This window comes from Globicephala melas, chromosome 1 (genome assembly GCF_963455315.2).
Source record: "Globicephala melas chromosome 1, mGloMel1.2, whole genome shotgun sequence".
In the NCBI taxonomy this organism is placed as follows: Eukaryota; Metazoa; Chordata; class Mammalia; order Artiodactyla; family Delphinidae; genus Globicephala; species Globicephala melas.
Genome location: NC_083314.1, coordinates 35,969,988 through 35,989,005, shown reverse-complemented (window position 1 = coordinate 35,989,005; position 19,018 = coordinate 35,969,988). Strand labels below are relative to the sequence as shown.

Genomic DNA, 19,018 nt, shown 5'->3' with positions numbered 1-19,018 from the left:
CTCCATAAGATTTAATTTAGTTTCTTTCTTGTACATCTTCCCACTTGAGTATAAATAACATGGGACAGGGAATTTGCTCATCTTGTTCACTGCTATAACACCGGTGCCTGGAAGAACATCAAGCACATAGTATGTGCTCAATAAATAATTGAATGAATGAATGTTTCATATTTGTATATTAGCAAATAGACAGGAATATTGTAGATGACTTCACCTTGATGGCATAAAAAAGAAAAAGAAAGAAGGAAGGAAGGAAAAAAGAAAGAAAGAAATTTGTCAAAGCTTCACGTTAGCTAATCTCTCCTGATTCAGAGACAAACTACAGCAGGATTTATCACGTAAAACAAAGAATTCTAAATGACAGAGATTGATCAGATGGTTCTCAAAACACATGATGCACAAGAAAGTGCATCACAACAAATTGATCCACAATAAAATACTATTAAAATAAGCAACTATTTACCAATAATTCAGATTAGAAAATAGAAGAACCACGGCTGGGGAGGCCATGGGTCAAATTACCAAATAGATTAAAGGGAGAGATTGGCCTGAAGTGTTATCCCTTCTACTCACGTTCACACACAGGAATGCTGCTGTTCCAAAGGCTTTCCATTCCAACCAAGACACAGTAACTAGCAGAACTGCCTTTTAACTGGAATCTAAGGAAGAAAATGGTAGTGAACATGTGAGCTGCTTAAGCCAAAATGCCATTCCATTTGCAAAGATCTCAGCTTTTTGAGGATCTGAAACCAGCAGGTGGCAGAGGTTCAGAGGCCACCTCAATCTGGAAAAGTCACAGCTTCCAGTGAGGGAGAACAGCAAAGCACAGTCACTTGGCCACATAATATAGTCCCAGCCTAAGTTGAAGAAGGCAGTTGTAGCATAGCTGCCATCGCCGTGATCCTGGACCTAGGCTCAGAGAAATCAGTCTCTCACTGTGCATCCCACGGTAAAGCTGATAAATCTACTCATAGTCATTATGGGAATAAAACATCCTCCAAGTGATGACACTGGAACAGCTAGTAAAACAGCCCCCAGTTTGCATTGGACAAGCAGAGAATAGCTGGAAAGAGAACAACGATTGTTCTTTTGTCTCTATATTTGTGGTGGTTATGCAGAAGCCTCACAACAGCACGCTGGGCTACGGAAGAGTAAGCGTGAATGTTCTGGGGGGAAAAACGAAAGGAGATTGGAAACGACTCTTGTACAAAATTCTCCTAAATTTTATTTGGTGCCTGTCAAGGATTCTTTGGAACATTTTGAGATCAGGTACTTTGTTGCCCATGCTTGATACTTCCCATGTAGAGATGTGCATGCTGTGTAAGGTCAAGTGAATGACCTTACTTAAAACTTTAATATCAGCCACCATAATACCATTTCAGAGCCCTTGGCCTGTTATCAACCAGGTGATATATGACTGGATTAAAAATGCTTATTCTTATACTTTCTCTCTTATTACAAAATTCACTTTGGATGGTTAAAATATTTTCTGAAATAATTCTTAAATGATCTTATTTTTAATAAGATTTTTGTCACATATCAAACTTTTCCTGGAACTCTCCAAATTACTCTTTTTCTTTTATGCTTGGAAAATATGATTTTTTCACTTAATGTGTCACCTATGTATACTCTTAAACAGTAGTTGTATTTGTGTTTAAGCATGCCAGCTAATATACGTTTCAGTTTTTCCTTCATATCTTATGTTATTAGTTCCACCTGTTCCTTACTCTTAACTTCCCATATACACTCCCCAAATTTAACATCCCTGAGTATTTCCTATTTTAAAAATCACACTAAACCTTGCCTTTTTGAATTAACCTCAGTTTCATTGCTCGGTAGGCCAGGCAAACTCACACTCACCCCTCATCACAAACGAAGGATACTTTTGCTCCAAGCTGAAAATTAAGTGGAAAGAGTACATGTCCATTAGGTAACTGGTCCAGGAAGTCAGCACATGATTTCACTAGGAAAAAAAAAACACACACACACAGGAGTGAGATGTTCCTGTGAGGGACAAAGAGACTGATCCACATACAAGATGACAGTATAGGCACCTGCACATTTGGGGGCTGACGGGCTCCAGTCTCCCTGGGGCGTACAATGCAGAGAAGCAGCCCCTCTGAGATCATAGCCAGGCTCACAGCTGTAGAACACTTCCTGCCCAGAAGAAAAGTTGTTCCTGTGGCTTGGGGTGTGTTTACCATGCGGGACTTTTGGAGGTGGCTGACATACTAGGGAAAGAGAACCAAAGTACTGTTAATTGTGTGAAAATAACTTTTCCTCGGTGGTAAACTGGCTAAGACAATCAACAGCATAAATGTATTTGTTTTTAAAAATCTGGTAGACTAACACCCTCTCGTTTTATTGATGGCAAAATTGAACAGAGACAGAGAGAGAGAGAAAGAGAGTCTTGTGAAAAGTCATAGAACTGATAGACTGCAGGACAGTAACTAGAACTGAGACATCTACAGTTCATGGTTTTCCATCTAAAGTACACACCCAAGATGACACAACAAACAGTTCCCCTACACAATTCTTCCTTTTATTGTTCACTTAGTACACAGTTGTTAGATTGATGGATTTTTTTTTTTTTTTTTTTTTTTGCAGTAGACGGGCCTCGCACTGTTATGGCCTCTCCTGTTGCGGAGCACAGGCTCCGGATGCGCAGGCTCAGTGGCCATGGCTCACGGGCCCAGCCGCTCTGCGGCATGTGCGATCTTACTGGACCGGGGCACGAACCCGCATCCCCTGCATCGGCAGGCCGACTCTCAACCACTGCACCACCAGGGAAGCCCCTATTGATGGATTTTTTATTTTATATTTTTATTTTTATTGGCACCACCAATTTATATCCACCTTTCTGGCATAAGGAAAGCTTGAGCCCAAATCTCATCCAACAGATTTCCCAATCACCTATCACACTCTGCTGTGACAAACAAGATTCATACATCTCTTCTCATCTCTTTCCAGCTCCTCTCCAGTGGTCACGCCACCTGACATGGGTTGGTGGAGAAGATAAGTCTCCTTTCTGCACTCTACAGGGCCAGGTCCTGCTTAACCATTCACTTCATTCCAATGAGAAGATGGGCAACCATTGAATGAAATCTTCTAAAAAACCTACAGCCCTCACAATGAGAGTGCATATTCCATACCATATGTTGTAACTGAGCCTCTGTCTCTTTATACAGTTGGTTTGAATTTAGAATCAGAATGCACTGGAATCTCCTAAATTATATAAAACTGTAGTAACATGAAAAGTCATTTCATTTTGGCTTAGATCAGGTCAGTTTCTCTCTCTGGCCTGTAGCTTTCTCAAGTATAGAATGGGGCATTGGACTAGAATAAATGACCCCCTGAAGGACTCTGTAAATACTCTGATGCTGTAGCACCCAATTTCAGGGCTCATCACCCCCCTGTTTGCCTTGATTAATAAGTGCACTGTGATGGGATCATTTAAGTGCTGTGCTGGTTAAATCTCTGTTGACTCCCAGCCTTACACTTCTGCATTCTCCTTTGACTGCTGGGGCCAGAAGCCTGAAAGTACAACTGCTAATCTTCCTTGCCAGCTGGGTCCTGGTTAAGCTCTGACAATTGGAGGCATATATACTAAATTAAAAGGTAGGAAGATGATAGAAGTCATTCTTCTTGTAAAGGAGGCTCAGGAAGTGGCAACTGATGGCTCTTCCTTAGCAGCAGCAACATTAATTCTATCAATGCCAGTGACTGAAGGCTCCAGCAACCTCAGCTATGTTCTGGCAGCAGCAGCAGCTTCTGCAGCGTGAGCAGCTGGAGGAAATACATGCTCAGTGAGTGCAGGTGCCTGTGCTCTAGTCCAGGAGGAATGGCAGCCCCCTGAGCTCTGGGAACACTGACTTCCTCCTTTTGCTCTTCCTGCCCTTTTAACACCTTTATATTCTCTTACCTGCACTAAATCCCTCACTCCTTGAAATATCTAGAGTAGCTTTCGATTTCCCTGGCTCTGGAGTCAGGTAGGCTTGGGTTCTTGTCTTCACAGAGTTAGTATCTATTTAATCTTGCACAGTTATCTAATCTCTCTAAGACTCACTTTCTCTGTAAAACATGGAAAGAATAGTAACTACCTCATGTCTTTGTTTTAAGAATTAAGTGGGGCTTCCCTGGTGGCACAGTGGTTAAGAATCTGCCTGCCAATGCAGGGGACACAGGTTTGAGCCCTGGTCCACGAAGATCCCACATGCCGCGGAGCAACTAAGCCCATGCACCACAACTACTGAGCCTGTGATCTACAGCCTGCGAGCCACTACTACTGAACCCGTGTGCAACAGCTAGTGAAGTCCGTGTGCCTAGAGCCCGTGCTCCACAAGAGAAGCCACCACAATGAGAAGCCCACGCACCGCAACAAAGAGTAGCCTCTGCTCACTGCAACTAGAGAAAGCCTGTATGCAGCAACGAAGACCCAATGCAGCCAAAAAATAAATAAATAAATAAATTTAATAAAAAAAAAATTAAGTGAATCCATAGACTATATAGTGGTGCCTAACAAGAAGAATCAGTCATTACGTATTAGCAGTTACAATACTCAAGAGTAATTATTAAATATTTTTTTAAAAAGATTATTTTAACTGAAAAAAAGAAAGAACTGAAAGATGATGATGTCAGTAGTGACATCCCAAGGAAATTTTACATTCTTTGCCCAGATTTATCTTTGCTTCTGAGTTTGAACACATACACATTCACACACACATACACACACACCTGCTTTATTCAGTGTTTCCTCCCAAGAAAATTTACCCATCCACACATCTCCCCCCAGAACCGACACTAACCTGATCCTCCTACAACTCACGTCATTTGTAGGCCCCTTCAAAGCCTCAGTCAGACTCACCCCTGGAGCAGCTGGGCAACTCCGGCCCCCACTTGTTTTGGGCCTGGCATTCAACAGTGGAGGGTCCTTTCATGGCAAAGCCGGGCTGACACCTAAACCTCACGCTTTCACGTAAAGAAAATAAGCTTTTGTTCTCAGACATCCTTATTCCATTTTCAATGACTGGAGGCGTGCATTTATTAGGTGCAATGCACTGAGGGGGAGGGCCACTCCAGATGCCAACTTGGTTGTCTTCACTGGTGCAATATATTGACGGCTCACCCACGAGGTCAAACAGCTTCTGCCTTCTCTCTCCAAGATTGCAGCGATAGGTCACCACTGTTCCATATTGAAAGTATTCTCTGTCGGTGCTAATGAAATCTCCATTGGCGATGGCCGGGGGTGGCCCACAAGGAATGCCTGGGAAAAGGGACAGCAAGTTAAAACCTCAGTTTCTTAAAGTTATATCCAATTATGAATTTGGGTAACCAGTTTAAAAAATGATCAAAATGTCACTATTCAGAACACTTCTGCTCTTGTCTAATATTTGCTAATGTACAGACATGTTTTTACACAATCGCAGATTAGATAGCCACAATATTATGACCTCTGCTCTTCTCAATTAATGCTATTTCAATAAATGTATCCATATATTATTATAGTCCACATACTTCTCCTTTTAAGTGAGAAGTTATATGTTATTTAACTATTTTTAATTCAATTCTTTCTCTGTAGAGGGCATTTGGATTTATTCTATTGGTTATTAATATGGTATAGCATACAATATAGTCTATCAAATAAATAAAACCCAAAAGCTCTGGTACAACTAATAAAAAATAAACACAAATACACAATATTACACACGACAAACATAACAATCACAGATTCAGAAGTAATAAAAATAACTGAATGTGTATCTACTCTATGCTAATAATCTTGAAAATGAGGATGTTAGAAATGAAAATATATTTTGCCAATATTGACTCAAGAAAAGGTAGCATATAGAAGTGGCAAAAAATATATCAAAAACACTACTGCTGAAAAGGTATGAAGCACAGATAATCTTATCGACAAATTTAATCTAATATTCAAGTAACAGATAATTTCTAGGCACTTTAAATCATTCCTGAGCACATAAAATATTTCTATCATTTTTGGCATGAATATCAAAGTAGACATTTATTTAATTTTGCTTAAGAAAATATTTAAGAAGATGCATATTTATTGTAGAAAATTTATAAAATACAAATAAAAATCACCTTTAAGCCCATTATCTAGAAGGAATCACTATTAACTATTTAATGTGCAATCATTAATACACAAACACACATTTTTTTTTCTAAAATATCTTTGTCATCTAAGTAATATTTCAGAGTACAAACATACTAACTGATTCCATTTGAAAGTGTTCTCTCTCTTGTCAAATGCATTCCGGCATATTTTAAACTTTTTTTATTAGAACACATTCCGTGTACCTTTATAAGATTATTATTTTGTAGATTATTTCCAGAACATTGTTTGCAAATATGCACAATATTTAGATTCTTTTGAATTTTTCACTATCATAAAATAATAATATAGGCAACATCTGTACATCAATCCTCGCAGAAACCCACGGTGATTTTTTAAAGTCATGAACTGTAGAATTTCTGGATTAAAGGCTTGTGTACAGTTAAGGTTTTTGATACATACTGTGTACTGGCCTGTTAGAAAATTCATTACCACTTATCCTACTATCAGTTGAGTTGGAGAGTGTCGATTTCTTTTTTTTTTTTAACATCTTTATTGGAGTATAATTGCTTTACATTGTTGTGTTAGTTGCTGCTGTGTAACAAAGTGAATCAGCTATACGTATACATATATCCCCCTATCCCCTCCCTATTGCGTCTCCCTCCAACCCTCCCTATCCCACCCCTCTAGCTGGTCACAAAGAACCGAGCTGATTTTTTTATATTATCACCAAACCCAGGGTTATATCTTTATGTTCTTTGTTAATTTGCAACTGCTCCTTTCTCTATGTGCCCTGAAGTGTAGAAAGTTCATATTCCAAACAACTCATGGGAAAGATGGCATGTCACTGTCCAGACAAAGAATAAGAGAGCAGGGAGGGCCCACCGCTTGAACAGATGACCTGGGATTAAGAGTTGACAGACAGGAAGGAAGGCACTTTCACTAACCTTGTATTCATTTACTTCACTAAAGAGAACAATCTTCAACCTGGAAGGTGTTCAACCAACAAAAGAAGAATTTGGGTGCTCTTCTAAATGACTTCCAAACTATTATTTAAAATAAATTATACCCTAGGATAAGGAAAAATCAGGAGGAACTAGAAGCTTGGAACATTGTGAGCACCTTTAAGGGTAGGAGTGTTTTCTTCAAATATCAGAAGGATACTATTGCCAAAAGGGATGAAATTTATCCTTTGTAATTCTAGGGGCCAACTGTAGGATTGAGCATGGAATAAATGGGGCTAGAGATTTCAACTCACGTTCACAAATTGGTGGCTCTGAATCCCAGAAGACAGTATTGCCTGAGATAATACATTCAGCAGCTGAGTGACCAATGAGTTGATACCTGAAACCAAAAATGAAAAATAGGCATGCTGTACACATCCCATCAATTTCCTCAGCATGCATACATGCATGGCAAATCTGAAAGGCTACAATCTGAAAGAAGTTCAAGGACTAGCCTAAACTCCACCTGTTTTATCTGACTTTTCTTATTTCTCTTTTTCTATCCTCTCACTGTTGAAAGGAATATTTCCTCTCTAACTCCTCATGGCTCGCTCTGCTTCTTCATTTCTTGGTTTCATTTTGGATTGTACCCAGTACCTAAATAAAACAATACTTTTGTAGACCTGCCTGATAATTTTCTTCTTAAAATCTGTTTTTTCTTATATTATTATTGTTACTTAAGTTTCTTTTTGCATTTTCCTGATATACATAAATATACATATTGTATATTAACACTGCTATGGCATTTTAGTTTAGGCATGTTTCTTGTAAATACAAGATTTGTGATGCTTTTGATCCTATTTGGAAACTTTTGTTTTTCAACAGGGATATTAAACCATTCAAATTTACTGAACTAAATGGTATGGTTGATCTTGCTTTTGTCATCACTTCATAATGTTCCTTCATGATGTTCAGTAGTAAGCACATAGCAGTGAATACAGCCGATCTGCCCCAAATATAAGGGGGCTTATTTCTGGTGAATGAGATGGATATAGTCCATGCTATTCCTTTTTCTTCCCTCTCATTTGCTACATGAACCAGATAGGTGAACCTCTTTCAGTTGCTCTAATAATTTGGAAGCTAAATAACCAATTTTTGTTCCTTTGAAATTTCATTTCATGTGTTATATATTGAGTTGGCCAAAAAGTTCGTTCAGGTTTTTCCGCTACATCCTCTGGAAAAACCTAAGCGAACTTTTTGGCCAACCCAATACATACACAACACAGGTATTCAACCCTATTTTCTCAATTTTGGTGTCAAAATATATACAGTCTACCCATCTCCTATGTAATAAAAGTCTAGACTATGATTTTTTTTGCTTTCTTCTATTTTCTAGTTTTATGGATATATTTTATGACTTCAGAAATTGTTACTGGATTATGATTACATTGTCAAGTTTCACTTTTTAACAACTAGTTCTGTCATTGTATAAATTTTATAACTTTGTTGAAAATATTTGAACTTTTTCAAAAATTTGTTTTTCTTTTGTTTGACTTTTGGCAATTTTCTACCTCACCGGCATTTATCATTATCCTTTAAGAAAATACTTATGGATTGCCTGAGTTTATCTTTTTCCGTCTCCCAGGAAGTATGCTTCCTGTAAGGTACACAGGTGTGATTTTTAGGTCCTTGCTTATCCTTTACTGTACATCTGTAGCCTCTAGATGTGAATACTAGCTTAGCTCATTAGAAACTCCATCTTCTGCAATTTAGTGATGTGAAGGATCAATGTGATATCAATACAAATTAATTTCTTTTGCAGCTGTTATAGTTTATTAATTTCCTTTCTGCATTCTTGAGGTTTTTTTCATGATCCCTGAAATACAGATGATTACCTAGTGATGGCTAAATATGGGCTTATTGTTTTCCCTTCTGGAATTTTTGTTACATGTAATTTGAATCCCAGTACTCTTTTAGACATATCTTCTCTTTTCTCTTCTTCTGCATCCTTTTCCACTTAATTCTGGGAGAAGTTGATTAATTTATCTTCTTACCCTCTGCTTTAATTTTCTACAATATTCAGTGTGTTTATCACAGAAGTTTTCTTTAGTTTGACAATTGTGTTTTTTATTCATATGCAAACATTGTCTATTTCCTAACTAGTTTCACAGAAACAGCGTGCAACTGAATCTTGTTAAAAACGTAAACAGGAGATTTTTCTAAAAGTTTCTCTTATTTCTTAGAAGTAACTCTATTTTGTAAGAGGACAATTCTTCTGATTTTTCAGATTGCTCTTTTTACATTAATTTCCTGTAACATATCATAAGCTCAACGGTTTTCTATTTTATGCCATTGAGAGGTTCACTCTTATTCCGTAATACGTTATAAAGAGGGTACAGACAGAGAATTTATAGATTGTACTTAAAAATGCTCGGAGAAAGACAGAAGTGTTTAGATTTACTCTAATTTCACTTTGTCAGATTATAGGTACTATGATCTGTAAGGCCTTGGTTAGCAAATATGCTGAAGGCCACAAGTTCCTTTTCAGTGTTTATCATGGCAGTGCAAATTTAGCCCATATTCTCTAACTGGTTCAGCTGCTCCCACTGGGAGTGGGGTTGAGACTGAGCAAGGGTAAGCACCCTTGTGGGTGGGACTGCTGCCCAGTAAACACTTTATGTCTGACATTTTCACAGGGGACTCTGTTATGGGTTGAGCAGTGCACCCCCAAAAGTACGTCGAAGCCCTAGCCCCCAATCCCCATGAATGTGACCTTTTTAGGAAATAGGGCCTTTGCAGATATAATCATGTTAAGATGAGGTTATTAGGCTGGGCCCTAATCCAATATGACTGGAGTCCTTACAAAAAGAGAGCACTTTGGACATAGACCCACACAGAGAGGAGAGTGCCATGTGAAGACACAGACACAGAATGAAGATGGCAATGGGAAGACAGAGGCAAAAACGGGAGTGATGCGCCACACGCCAAGGAAGCCCTGAGGTCACCATAATCTGGAAGAGGCAAGGAGGGATCCTCCCTCAGAGGCTCTGGAGGGAACATGTCCTGCCTGCACCTTGATTTTGGACCTCTAACTTCCAGAACCTTGAGAGAATAAACTTTTGTTGCTGTTCTGAGATACCCAGTTTGTCCTACTTTGTTATGGCAGCCCTAGCAAACGAAGAGTGCAGTTACCTTATAAGATCTGCTTTCTACACAGTGGCTCCGTGGCCTTCCCCTTCTTTCAGCAATGTCTGCTCTGGGCAAGCGCTGTTTGTAGGGTTTGACTATGCCCTCGCCCCATTTTCTTCCTTTCTACCTGGTGAATACCTCACTTTTCTTGTATGTACTGTCCTGGTTTCCAGCAAGGAGACAGATTTCCCCTCAAATCTTGTCATACCTTTGTCCATTTCAATTAGGAGTTAAACACCTATGTTCAAGCTTCTTGAGAACAGATGGTAATAGCCTAGTCCTCTTTTCCAAGATAGGACCAGAAGGTAGTATCGCTGTCCTGGAACTCTTGAACCAAGAGATGGTCCTGCCCACTCACCCTCTATTACAAGAAAAAATGATTCTGGATCCGAACTGGGTGTCTGTATCTATGTGCACCACACCGTTCACAGGATCTGGAGGAGTATTACATGATTTACCTTGGGAAAGAAAGAGAATTTTGGAGCCAGGAAGAGTAATTTGAACTTTGGTTAGTGTATAACAAGTCAGTCCCCACCTGACTGCAGCTTTCTGAAGAGCACATGCAATTCTGATGGCTCTACAGGTTTTTTCACCTTGAGGAACCTCACCAGACTGCCTCGGGATAGCCACCCACTAAGCACCACTTTCAAAGAGACCTCCCCTCTAAATCTCTCCTATCTGTGCCTCAAATCTCTTATCTAAATATAAAGGTCATTTGTGGCCTTATATCCCACCAGTGTAAAAGTTTTTATTACCTCGTTATTCAAACAGTTTATGTCTCCTTACAGATTTTTTTCCTGATCTGGAGTAATTCATTATTCACTACCCCATAAAAAACATGGAGTTCTCCTGCAAATATTCCTTGAAACATTCTCAGGAGACAAGCATTTCAACCAATAATTAGGGGTGACCTACAAGACCAACTCTGACCTCCACCTATGTGAACATGTTTGACAAAGTTTTCTTATCTCTACAATTTGGAGAAATTAAATAAGATCCTAGAGATACTTTGACAAACATAGGAACGCTCCAATGCAGGGCTTACTCACGTTTACAGACATCTTTGGCACTTGACCACGTGAGGTTTTGTAGACACGTGATAGAGAATGACTTCCTGTGGTACCCAGGGCGGCATTCATACTTTAAAGATGTCCCAATGGGAAACTCAGATTCATTGGTCTGGAGTTTCAACTTGGCAAATTGAAAGTGATCTGGGGTGTCACAGTGACCTAGAGACCAAAAAATCAAGAACATCAGAGTTAACAAAAAGATACCCAAGGCCATTCTTCCTTTTCTCTTTCTTGTTAGATTTGATATCAGAACAAAAGAAACTTTTAGTTGTGGAAAGATAATTTCCTTGTAATCTTTGAAGGGAAAGTTCCATTAGCATGTGCCCATTAGAAAATATACTATCCGGAAGGCTATTTTGCTATCTGGGCATTTTACTCATATCATTTACTGTAAAAGACAGCTCCAATTCAATTTTTCACATTTTTAGGGAGACAGAGGAGTGTTTCTGCCCAGGTTACACCTGGTCTGGTTTCTTTGTACTTCAGTGTATCAAAACCCATGCTTAAAAGCAAGAATGGACGACTCAAGATGTTTTTTGAAACTAGGAAGCAGCCACCAACTTTCCAGGTCTGATTCCTAAGCTGGCTATTTCAACACAACAAGGAAATAAACAGCATCTCTTCAAAATAAAAACAACAACAAAACAAAACTGAAACATTGTGTGAAGTATATGTTGAATCAAATTCTAGCTTTAGCTCCAAGCCCCTACACCTAAAGCTCTAGGTTTGAGAAGTGAAAACTCACTTTGGACTCAAGTAGTATGAAATCAAAAAAGTGTATATGTTTGGAAAAATAGAAATCGTTTCCACTTGGTTTTGACAATAACTTCTCTTTTAGTTTCTATTCCAGCTGTCCTCCACCTCCCTTTCAATTATTTTTTCAAAGAGTAAAAGCTATGCTAGGGCCAATTCTGCACCCAGATAATTCTCTGTATGAAGACTTACAAACCAATTTCTCATTTCTTTAACATATAATTAAGTGATTTTTCTCAATATGAAAATTTGGCTTATTTTCAAGGTGGCTTCACAGGAAATACATCCATCTATATTGCCTGTTTCTTTTCATTTTAGAGCTTGAATATTAGCTATACTAGCTTCTAGTTCAAGGAGTCCCCCTTACGACTAAAATCTACTACCTAAGGCCAAATCACACATGAAGATGGTCTGGCAGGTCTCCAGTCTAAAAAATCTAGCTGATAAAACTAGGACTGCCATCTCAGCATAGGGTACTGGTGAAAAAAGTCATAGAACTTAGGGGAAGATTGCCTTTCACTTTCGATGTAGTGAATCTGAACTAGGTGTCTGTGTTTGTAAACAGGCTCATAGGGACACCCCAAGCTGAACCCATGGTGTTACAGAAGGAGAGTGAGGGCAAAAACGACTTCTGAATATCCATTCTTGGTCCCTTTCCTTTCAGAACTGCTCTTTTATTTCAGAGTTCCTCAGCAGTCAGTATGTTATGCCGGGACTAGGGTCACTTTGACAATTTACTTTCCCCTTCCTTCTTCACTGCCTGAGTGTGGGTGTCATAGTGGTATTGGATACCTTAGGATACCTTCTCCAGACCTTAGAAATAAACACTCTATTTTGCATTTTTCCCTTGAGTTCACATTGCTTTGCTTTTTCTTTCCACCAAAGAGGGAAAACTTCAACAGCTGAAATTAGTGCGGGGCTAAGGAGCAAGTAAGCCTTATCTTAACTTAGAACTTAGCCCATACTGGCTAAAAGAATCTTTGTGTTTTGTTTACAATGCAGCCCAGTTTTCAGAGAGAACACACAGTGGTCTCTGGACAAATAGGTAATTAAAAGCGATTTTGCCAGGCTTTGTTCTCTGCTGGTCTGTGCTTCTCTCCAAAACCTGTGAAGATGGTACAACTTATGCTAGTTAAGGTTCATAGGTATTTGCTTTCAGTTCCTATGCTTTGAAAACATTTTCCTTCTAATTCTAATTAGAACTAGAACTGCCACCCACTTCCTCCATCGCTTTTCACCAGCCCTCTAGAAGCAAAGATCATCAGAATCTTACATGTTGATGTATCTTAAAACCATTTATTATTGTTTTGGCATTTAAGTGTATCGAGTGCACAAATAAACACCACATTGTAATTACGGAAACTTGGAGAGTCTGGTATAGATATTCTGAATCCATTTGGAATGTGGGGTAGCGCGCAGTAACCTGGAGGTCCACAGCGAGGGGCGGGGCTGCTCCAAATTCCGTTCCCTTGACTGTCACTGGTACAGCGGATGGTGCTCTCCCCAGTGAGGCTGAAGATCATCCCTCTCTCTGGGTGCGGGTCACATGTGTAAGTGACTTCTTTTCCAAAAGGAAAGACTTCCAGAGGTTTGCCTGTGTGTCTCCCATTAAGGATATCAGGAGGATTTGGACACAAGATTTCTGGAAAGAAGGCAAAAGCTCTAAGTGTCATTCATGAGTTTTCACCACAGGTAATCTATAGTCATTGGGTGTTATAGTTGGTACTACCTAAAAACACTGAATGGACTAAGTGAAGTGAGATTTCAATCCCATTTTTTTTTAATTGAAAAAGTACAAAAGAATTTGCCTATCCTGAATCTTCCAGACTTTTAAGTTTTCTGGATGATAGAAACTTTACACCTTTAATTACGTACCAAAACTTTTAAAGAAGAAAGAGAATCTATTGGAGAGTAACTCATTCATTTAATCAACACATTGGGCACTTATTCTGTGTCAGCCACTCGTCAGGGCCGGCTAGATGAAATGGTGAAGAGCACAGATAAAGTCTCTGTTCTCCAGGGAACTTACATTCTCAGGAAATATTTCTACAATGTATTGCATATGTACTAATCACCTAATCATATGAAACGTTTCCTTAATAACTTACCCATAGTGACCATCAACCGATTATGACAGTAGTGCTGTCACAATGAATTGAAACATACATGGTTCATTGTAAAAACTCTAAATGATCCATACTGTTTTGTTATTTTTTTTTTGATGCATGGGATTGCTTATTATTATTTTTATTTCTTTACTTTCCGTCAGGATTCAGATTGTTACTTCTTTCTGGTATCAGCTTGTCTGTTTAAACAGTCCTTTCCTTATTTCTATTTAGTGTTTCTTATTAGGCTTGGGATTTGGAAGAAGCTACTTAAATTAGAAACAGTCATGAAAAGTAAGAGGAATAGTACAATCAGTAACTGAGCTCTAACCCAGGCCAGTGGACAGCCATTTGTCATGTTACTTCAGTGAAAGTTGGGTTTCTTGGATGACAGGATCTATACAGAAGTTATGTTTTTTTAATAAAGTTTTACTATAAAATGTGTCATAGGATAACTGAGCAGATTTCTTGCAACATAAACATTTTAGTAAAATTTGGATTAGTTTAAAATTTATATATTTTCCAATCTTTAGGATCAAGCGATGAGGCAAAGTCCTATCTTCTATTGGGGAAAATACAAATGGGTAGACTAGGAGAAATCAGTGGTGGCACTGCACATAGGAGACTCATTTTTTAATCAGCTCATTATTTCTGAATCTTTGCATAATTTATTTAGATGCAAATTTTGAGAGTTTAAGGAGTATTAAACTGCTCACCCTGCGTAATGCTGTTCCCCACTTTCCCCTCATTTCTGCATTGCTCTGACCTATCATCTCCATAAGATTTAATTTAGTTTCTTTCTTGTACATCTTCCCACTTGAGTATAAATAACATGGGACAGGGAATTTGCTCATCTTGTTCACTGCTATAACACCGGTGCCTGGAAGAACATCAAGCACATAGTATGTGCTCAATAAATAATTGAATGAATGAATGTTTCATATTTGTATATTAGCAAATAGACAGGAATATTGTAGATGACTTCACCTTGATGGCATAAAAAAGAAAAAGAAAGAAGGAAGGAAGGAAAAAAGAAAGAAAGAAATTTGTCAAAGCTTCACGTTAGCTAATCTCTCCTGATTCAGAGACAAACTACAGCAGGATTTATCACGTAAAACAAAGAATTCTAAATGACAGAGATTGATCAGATGGTTCTCAAAACACATGATGCACAAGAAAGTGCATCACAACAAATTGATCCACAATAAAATACTATTAAAATAAGCAACTATTTACCAATAATTCAGATTAGAAAATAGAAGAACCACGGCTGGGGAGGCCATGGGTCAAATTACCAAATAGATTAAAGGGAGAGATTGGCCTGAAGTGTTATCCCTTCTACTCACGTTCACACACAGGAATGCTGCTGTTCCAAAGGCTTTCCATTCCAACCAAGACACAGTAACTAGCAGAACTGCCTTTTAACTGGAATCTAAGGAAGAAAATGGTAGTGAACATGTGAGCTGCTTAAGCCAAAATGCCATTCCATTTGCAAAGATCTCAGCTTTTTGAGGATCTGAAACCAGCAGGTGGCAGAGGTTCAGAGGCCACCTCAATCTGGAAAAGTCACAGCTTCCAGTGAGGGAGAACAGCAAAGCACAGTCACTTGGCCACATAATATAGTCCCAGCCTAAGTTGAAGAAGGCAGTTGTAGCATAGCTGCCATCGCCGTGATCCTGGACCTAGGCTCAGAGAAATCAGTCTCTCACTGTGCATCCCACGGTAAAGCTGATAAATCTACTCATAGTCATTATGGGAATAAAACATCCTCCAAGTGATGACACTGGAACAGCTAGTAAAACAGCCCCCAGTTTGCATTGGACAAGCAGAGAATAGCTGGAAAGAGAACAACGATTGTTCTTTTGTCTCTATATTTGTGGTGGTTATGCAGAAGCCTCACAACAGCACGCTGGGCTACGGAAGAGTAAGCGTGAATGTTCTGGGGGGAAAAACGAAAGGAGATTGGAAACGACTCTTGTACAAAATTCTCCTAAATTTTATTTGGTGCCTGTCAAGGATTCTTTGGAACATTTTGAGATCAGGTACTTTGTTGCCCATGCTTGATACTTCCCATGTAGAGATGTGCATGCTGTGTAAGGTCAAGTGAATGACCTTACTTAAAACTTTAATATCAGCCACCATAATACCATTTCAGAGCCCTTGGCCTGTTATCAACCAGGTGATATATGACTGGATTAAAAATGCTTATTCTTATACTTTCTCTCTTATTACAAAATTCACTTTGGATGGTTAAAATATTTTCTGAAATAATTCTTAAATGATCTTATTTTTAATAAGATTTTTGTCACATATCAAACTTTTCCTGGAACTCTCCAAATTACTCTTTTTCTTTTATGCTTGGAAAATATGATTTTTTCACTTAATGTGTCACCTATGTATACTCTTAAACAGTAGTTGTATTTGTGTTTAAGCATGCCAGCTAATATACGTTTCAGTTTTTCCTTCATATCTTATGTTATTAGTTCCACCTGTTCCTTACTCTTAACTTCCCATATACACTCCCCAAATTTAACATCCCTGAGTATTTCCTATTTTAAAAATCACACTAAACCTTGCCTTTTTGAATTAACCTCAGTTTCATTGCTCGGTAGGCCAGGCAAACTCACACTCACCCCTCATCACAAACGAAGGATACTTTTGCTCCAAGCTGAAAATTAAGTGGAAAGAGTACATGTCCATTAGGTAACTGGTCCAGGAAGTCAGCACATGATTTCACTAGGAAAAAAAAAACACACACACACAGGAGTGAGATGTTCCTGTGAGGGACAAAGAGACTGATCCACATACAAGATGACAGTATAGGCACCTGCACATTTGGGGGCTGACGGGCTCCAGTCTCCCTGGGGCGTACAATGCAGAGAAGCAGCCCCTCTGAGATCATAGCCAGGCTCACAGCTGTAGAACACTTCCTGCCCAGAAGAAAAGTTGTTCCTGTGGCTTGGGGTGTGTTTACCATGCGGGACTTTTGGAGGTGGCTGACATACTAGGGAAAGAGAACCAAAGTACTGTTAATTGTGTGAAAATAACTTTTCCTCGGTGGTAAACTGGCTAAGACAATCAACAGCATAAATGTATTTGTTTTTAAAAATCTGGTAGACTAACACCCTCTCGTTTTATTGATGGCAAAATTGAACAGAGACAGAGAGAGAGAGAAAGAGAGTCTTGTGAAAAGTCATAGAACTGATAGACTGCAGGACAGTAACTAGAACTGAGACATCTACAGTTCATGGTTTTCCATCTAAAGTACACACCCAAGATGACACAACAAACAGTTCCCCTACACAATTCTTCCTTTTATTGTTCACTTAGTACACAGTTGTTAGATTGATGGATTTTTTTTTTTTTTTTTTTTTTTGCAGTAGACGGGCCTCGCACTGTTATGGCCTCTCCTGTTGCGGAGCACAGGCTCCGGATGCGCAGGCTCAGTGGCCATGGCTCACGGGCCCAGCCGCTCTGCGGCATGTGCGATCTTACTGGACCGGGGCACGAACCCGCATCCCCTGCATCGGCAGGCCGACTCTCAACCACTGCACCACCAGGGAAGCCCCTATTGATGGATTTTTTATTTTATATTTTTATTTTTATTGGCACCACCAATTTATATCCACCTTTCTGGCATAAGGAAAGCTTGAGCCCAAATCTCATCCAACAGATTTCCCAATCACCTATCACACTCTGCTGTGACAAACAAGATTCATACATCTCTTCTCATCTCTTTCCAGCTCCTCTCCAGTGGTCACGCCACCTGACATGGGTTGGTGGAGAAGATAAGTCTCCTTTCTGCACTCTACAGGGCCAGGTCCTGCTTAACCATTCACTTCATTCCAATGAGAAGATGGGCAACCATTGAATGAAATCTTCTAAAAAACCTACAGCCCTCACAATGAGAGTGCATATTCCATACCATATGTTGTAACTGAGCCTCTGTCTCTTTATACAGTTGGTTTGAATTTAGAATCAGAATGCACTGGAATCTCCTAAATTATATAAAACTGTAGTAACATGAAAAGTCATTTCATTTTGGCTTAGATCAGGTCAGTTTCTCTCTCTGGCCTGTAGCTTTCTCAAGTATAGAATGGGGCATTGGACTAGAATAAATGACCCCCTGAAGGACTCTGTAAATACTCTGATGCTGTAGCACCCAATTTCAGGGCTCATCACCCCCCTGTTTGCCTTGATTAATAAGTGCACTGTGATGGGATCATTTAAGTGCTGTGCTGGTTAAATCTCTGTTGACTCCCAGCCTTACACTTCTGCATTCTCCTTTGACTGCTGGGGCCAGAAGCCTGAAAGTACAACTGCTAATCTTCCTTGCCAGCTGGGTCCTGGTTAAGCTCTGACAATTGGAGGCATATATACTAAATTAAAAGGTAGGAAGATGATAGAAGTCATTCTTCTTGTAAAGGAGGCTCAGGAAGTGGCAACTGATGGCTCTTCCTTAGCAGCAGCAACATTAATTCTATCAATGCCAGTGACTGAAGGCTCCAGCAACCTCAGCTATGTTCTGGCAGCAGCAGCAGCTTCTGCAGCGTGAGCAGCTGGAGGAAATACATGCTCAGTGAGTGCAGGTGCCTGTGCTCTAGTCCAGGAGGAATGGCAGCCCCCTGAGCTCTGGGAACACTGACTTCCTCCTTTTGCTCTTCCTGCCCTTTTAACACCTTTATATTCTCTTACCTGCACTAAATCCCTCACTCCTTGAAATATCTAGAGTAGCTTTCGATTTCCCTGGCTCTGGAGTCAGGTAGGCTTGGGTTCTTGTCTTCACAGAGTTAGTATCTATTTAATCTTGCACAGTTATCTAATCTCTCTAAGACTCACTTTCTCTGTAAAACATGGAAAGAATAGTAACTACCTCATGTCTTT

General features: G+C 39.4%; 1 protein-coding gene across 1 annotated transcript in view; it reads right to left on the bottom strand.

Annotated features, from left to right (window-relative positions):
• CR1 (complement C3b/C4b receptor 1 (Knops blood group)) overlaps positions 1 to 19,018 on the bottom strand; it is an 86,784-nt gene that overhangs the window by 60,414 nt on the left and 7,352 nt on the right. The window contains exons 5-15 of the mRNA XM_070043669.1: positions 16,962 to 17,138; positions 16,768 to 16,870; positions 15,481 to 15,566; positions 13,453 to 13,671; positions 11,256 to 11,435; positions 10,565 to 10,664; positions 7,332 to 7,417; positions 4,865 to 5,263; positions 2,055 to 2,231; positions 1,861 to 1,963; positions 574 to 659 (exon numbers count right to left, since the gene is read on the bottom strand). Of these exons, the coding sequence (XP_069899770.1) occupies positions 574 to 659; positions 1,861 to 1,963; positions 2,055 to 2,231; positions 4,865 to 5,263; positions 7,332 to 7,417; positions 10,565 to 10,664; positions 11,256 to 11,435; positions 13,453 to 13,671; positions 15,481 to 15,566; positions 16,768 to 16,870; positions 16,962 to 17,138 (1,716 nt within the window). The remainder of the gene's footprint in view (positions 1 to 573; positions 660 to 1,860; positions 1,964 to 2,054; positions 2,232 to 4,864; positions 5,264 to 7,331; positions 7,418 to 10,564; positions 10,665 to 11,255; positions 11,436 to 13,452; positions 13,672 to 15,480; positions 15,567 to 16,767; positions 16,871 to 16,961; positions 17,139 to 19,018) is intronic.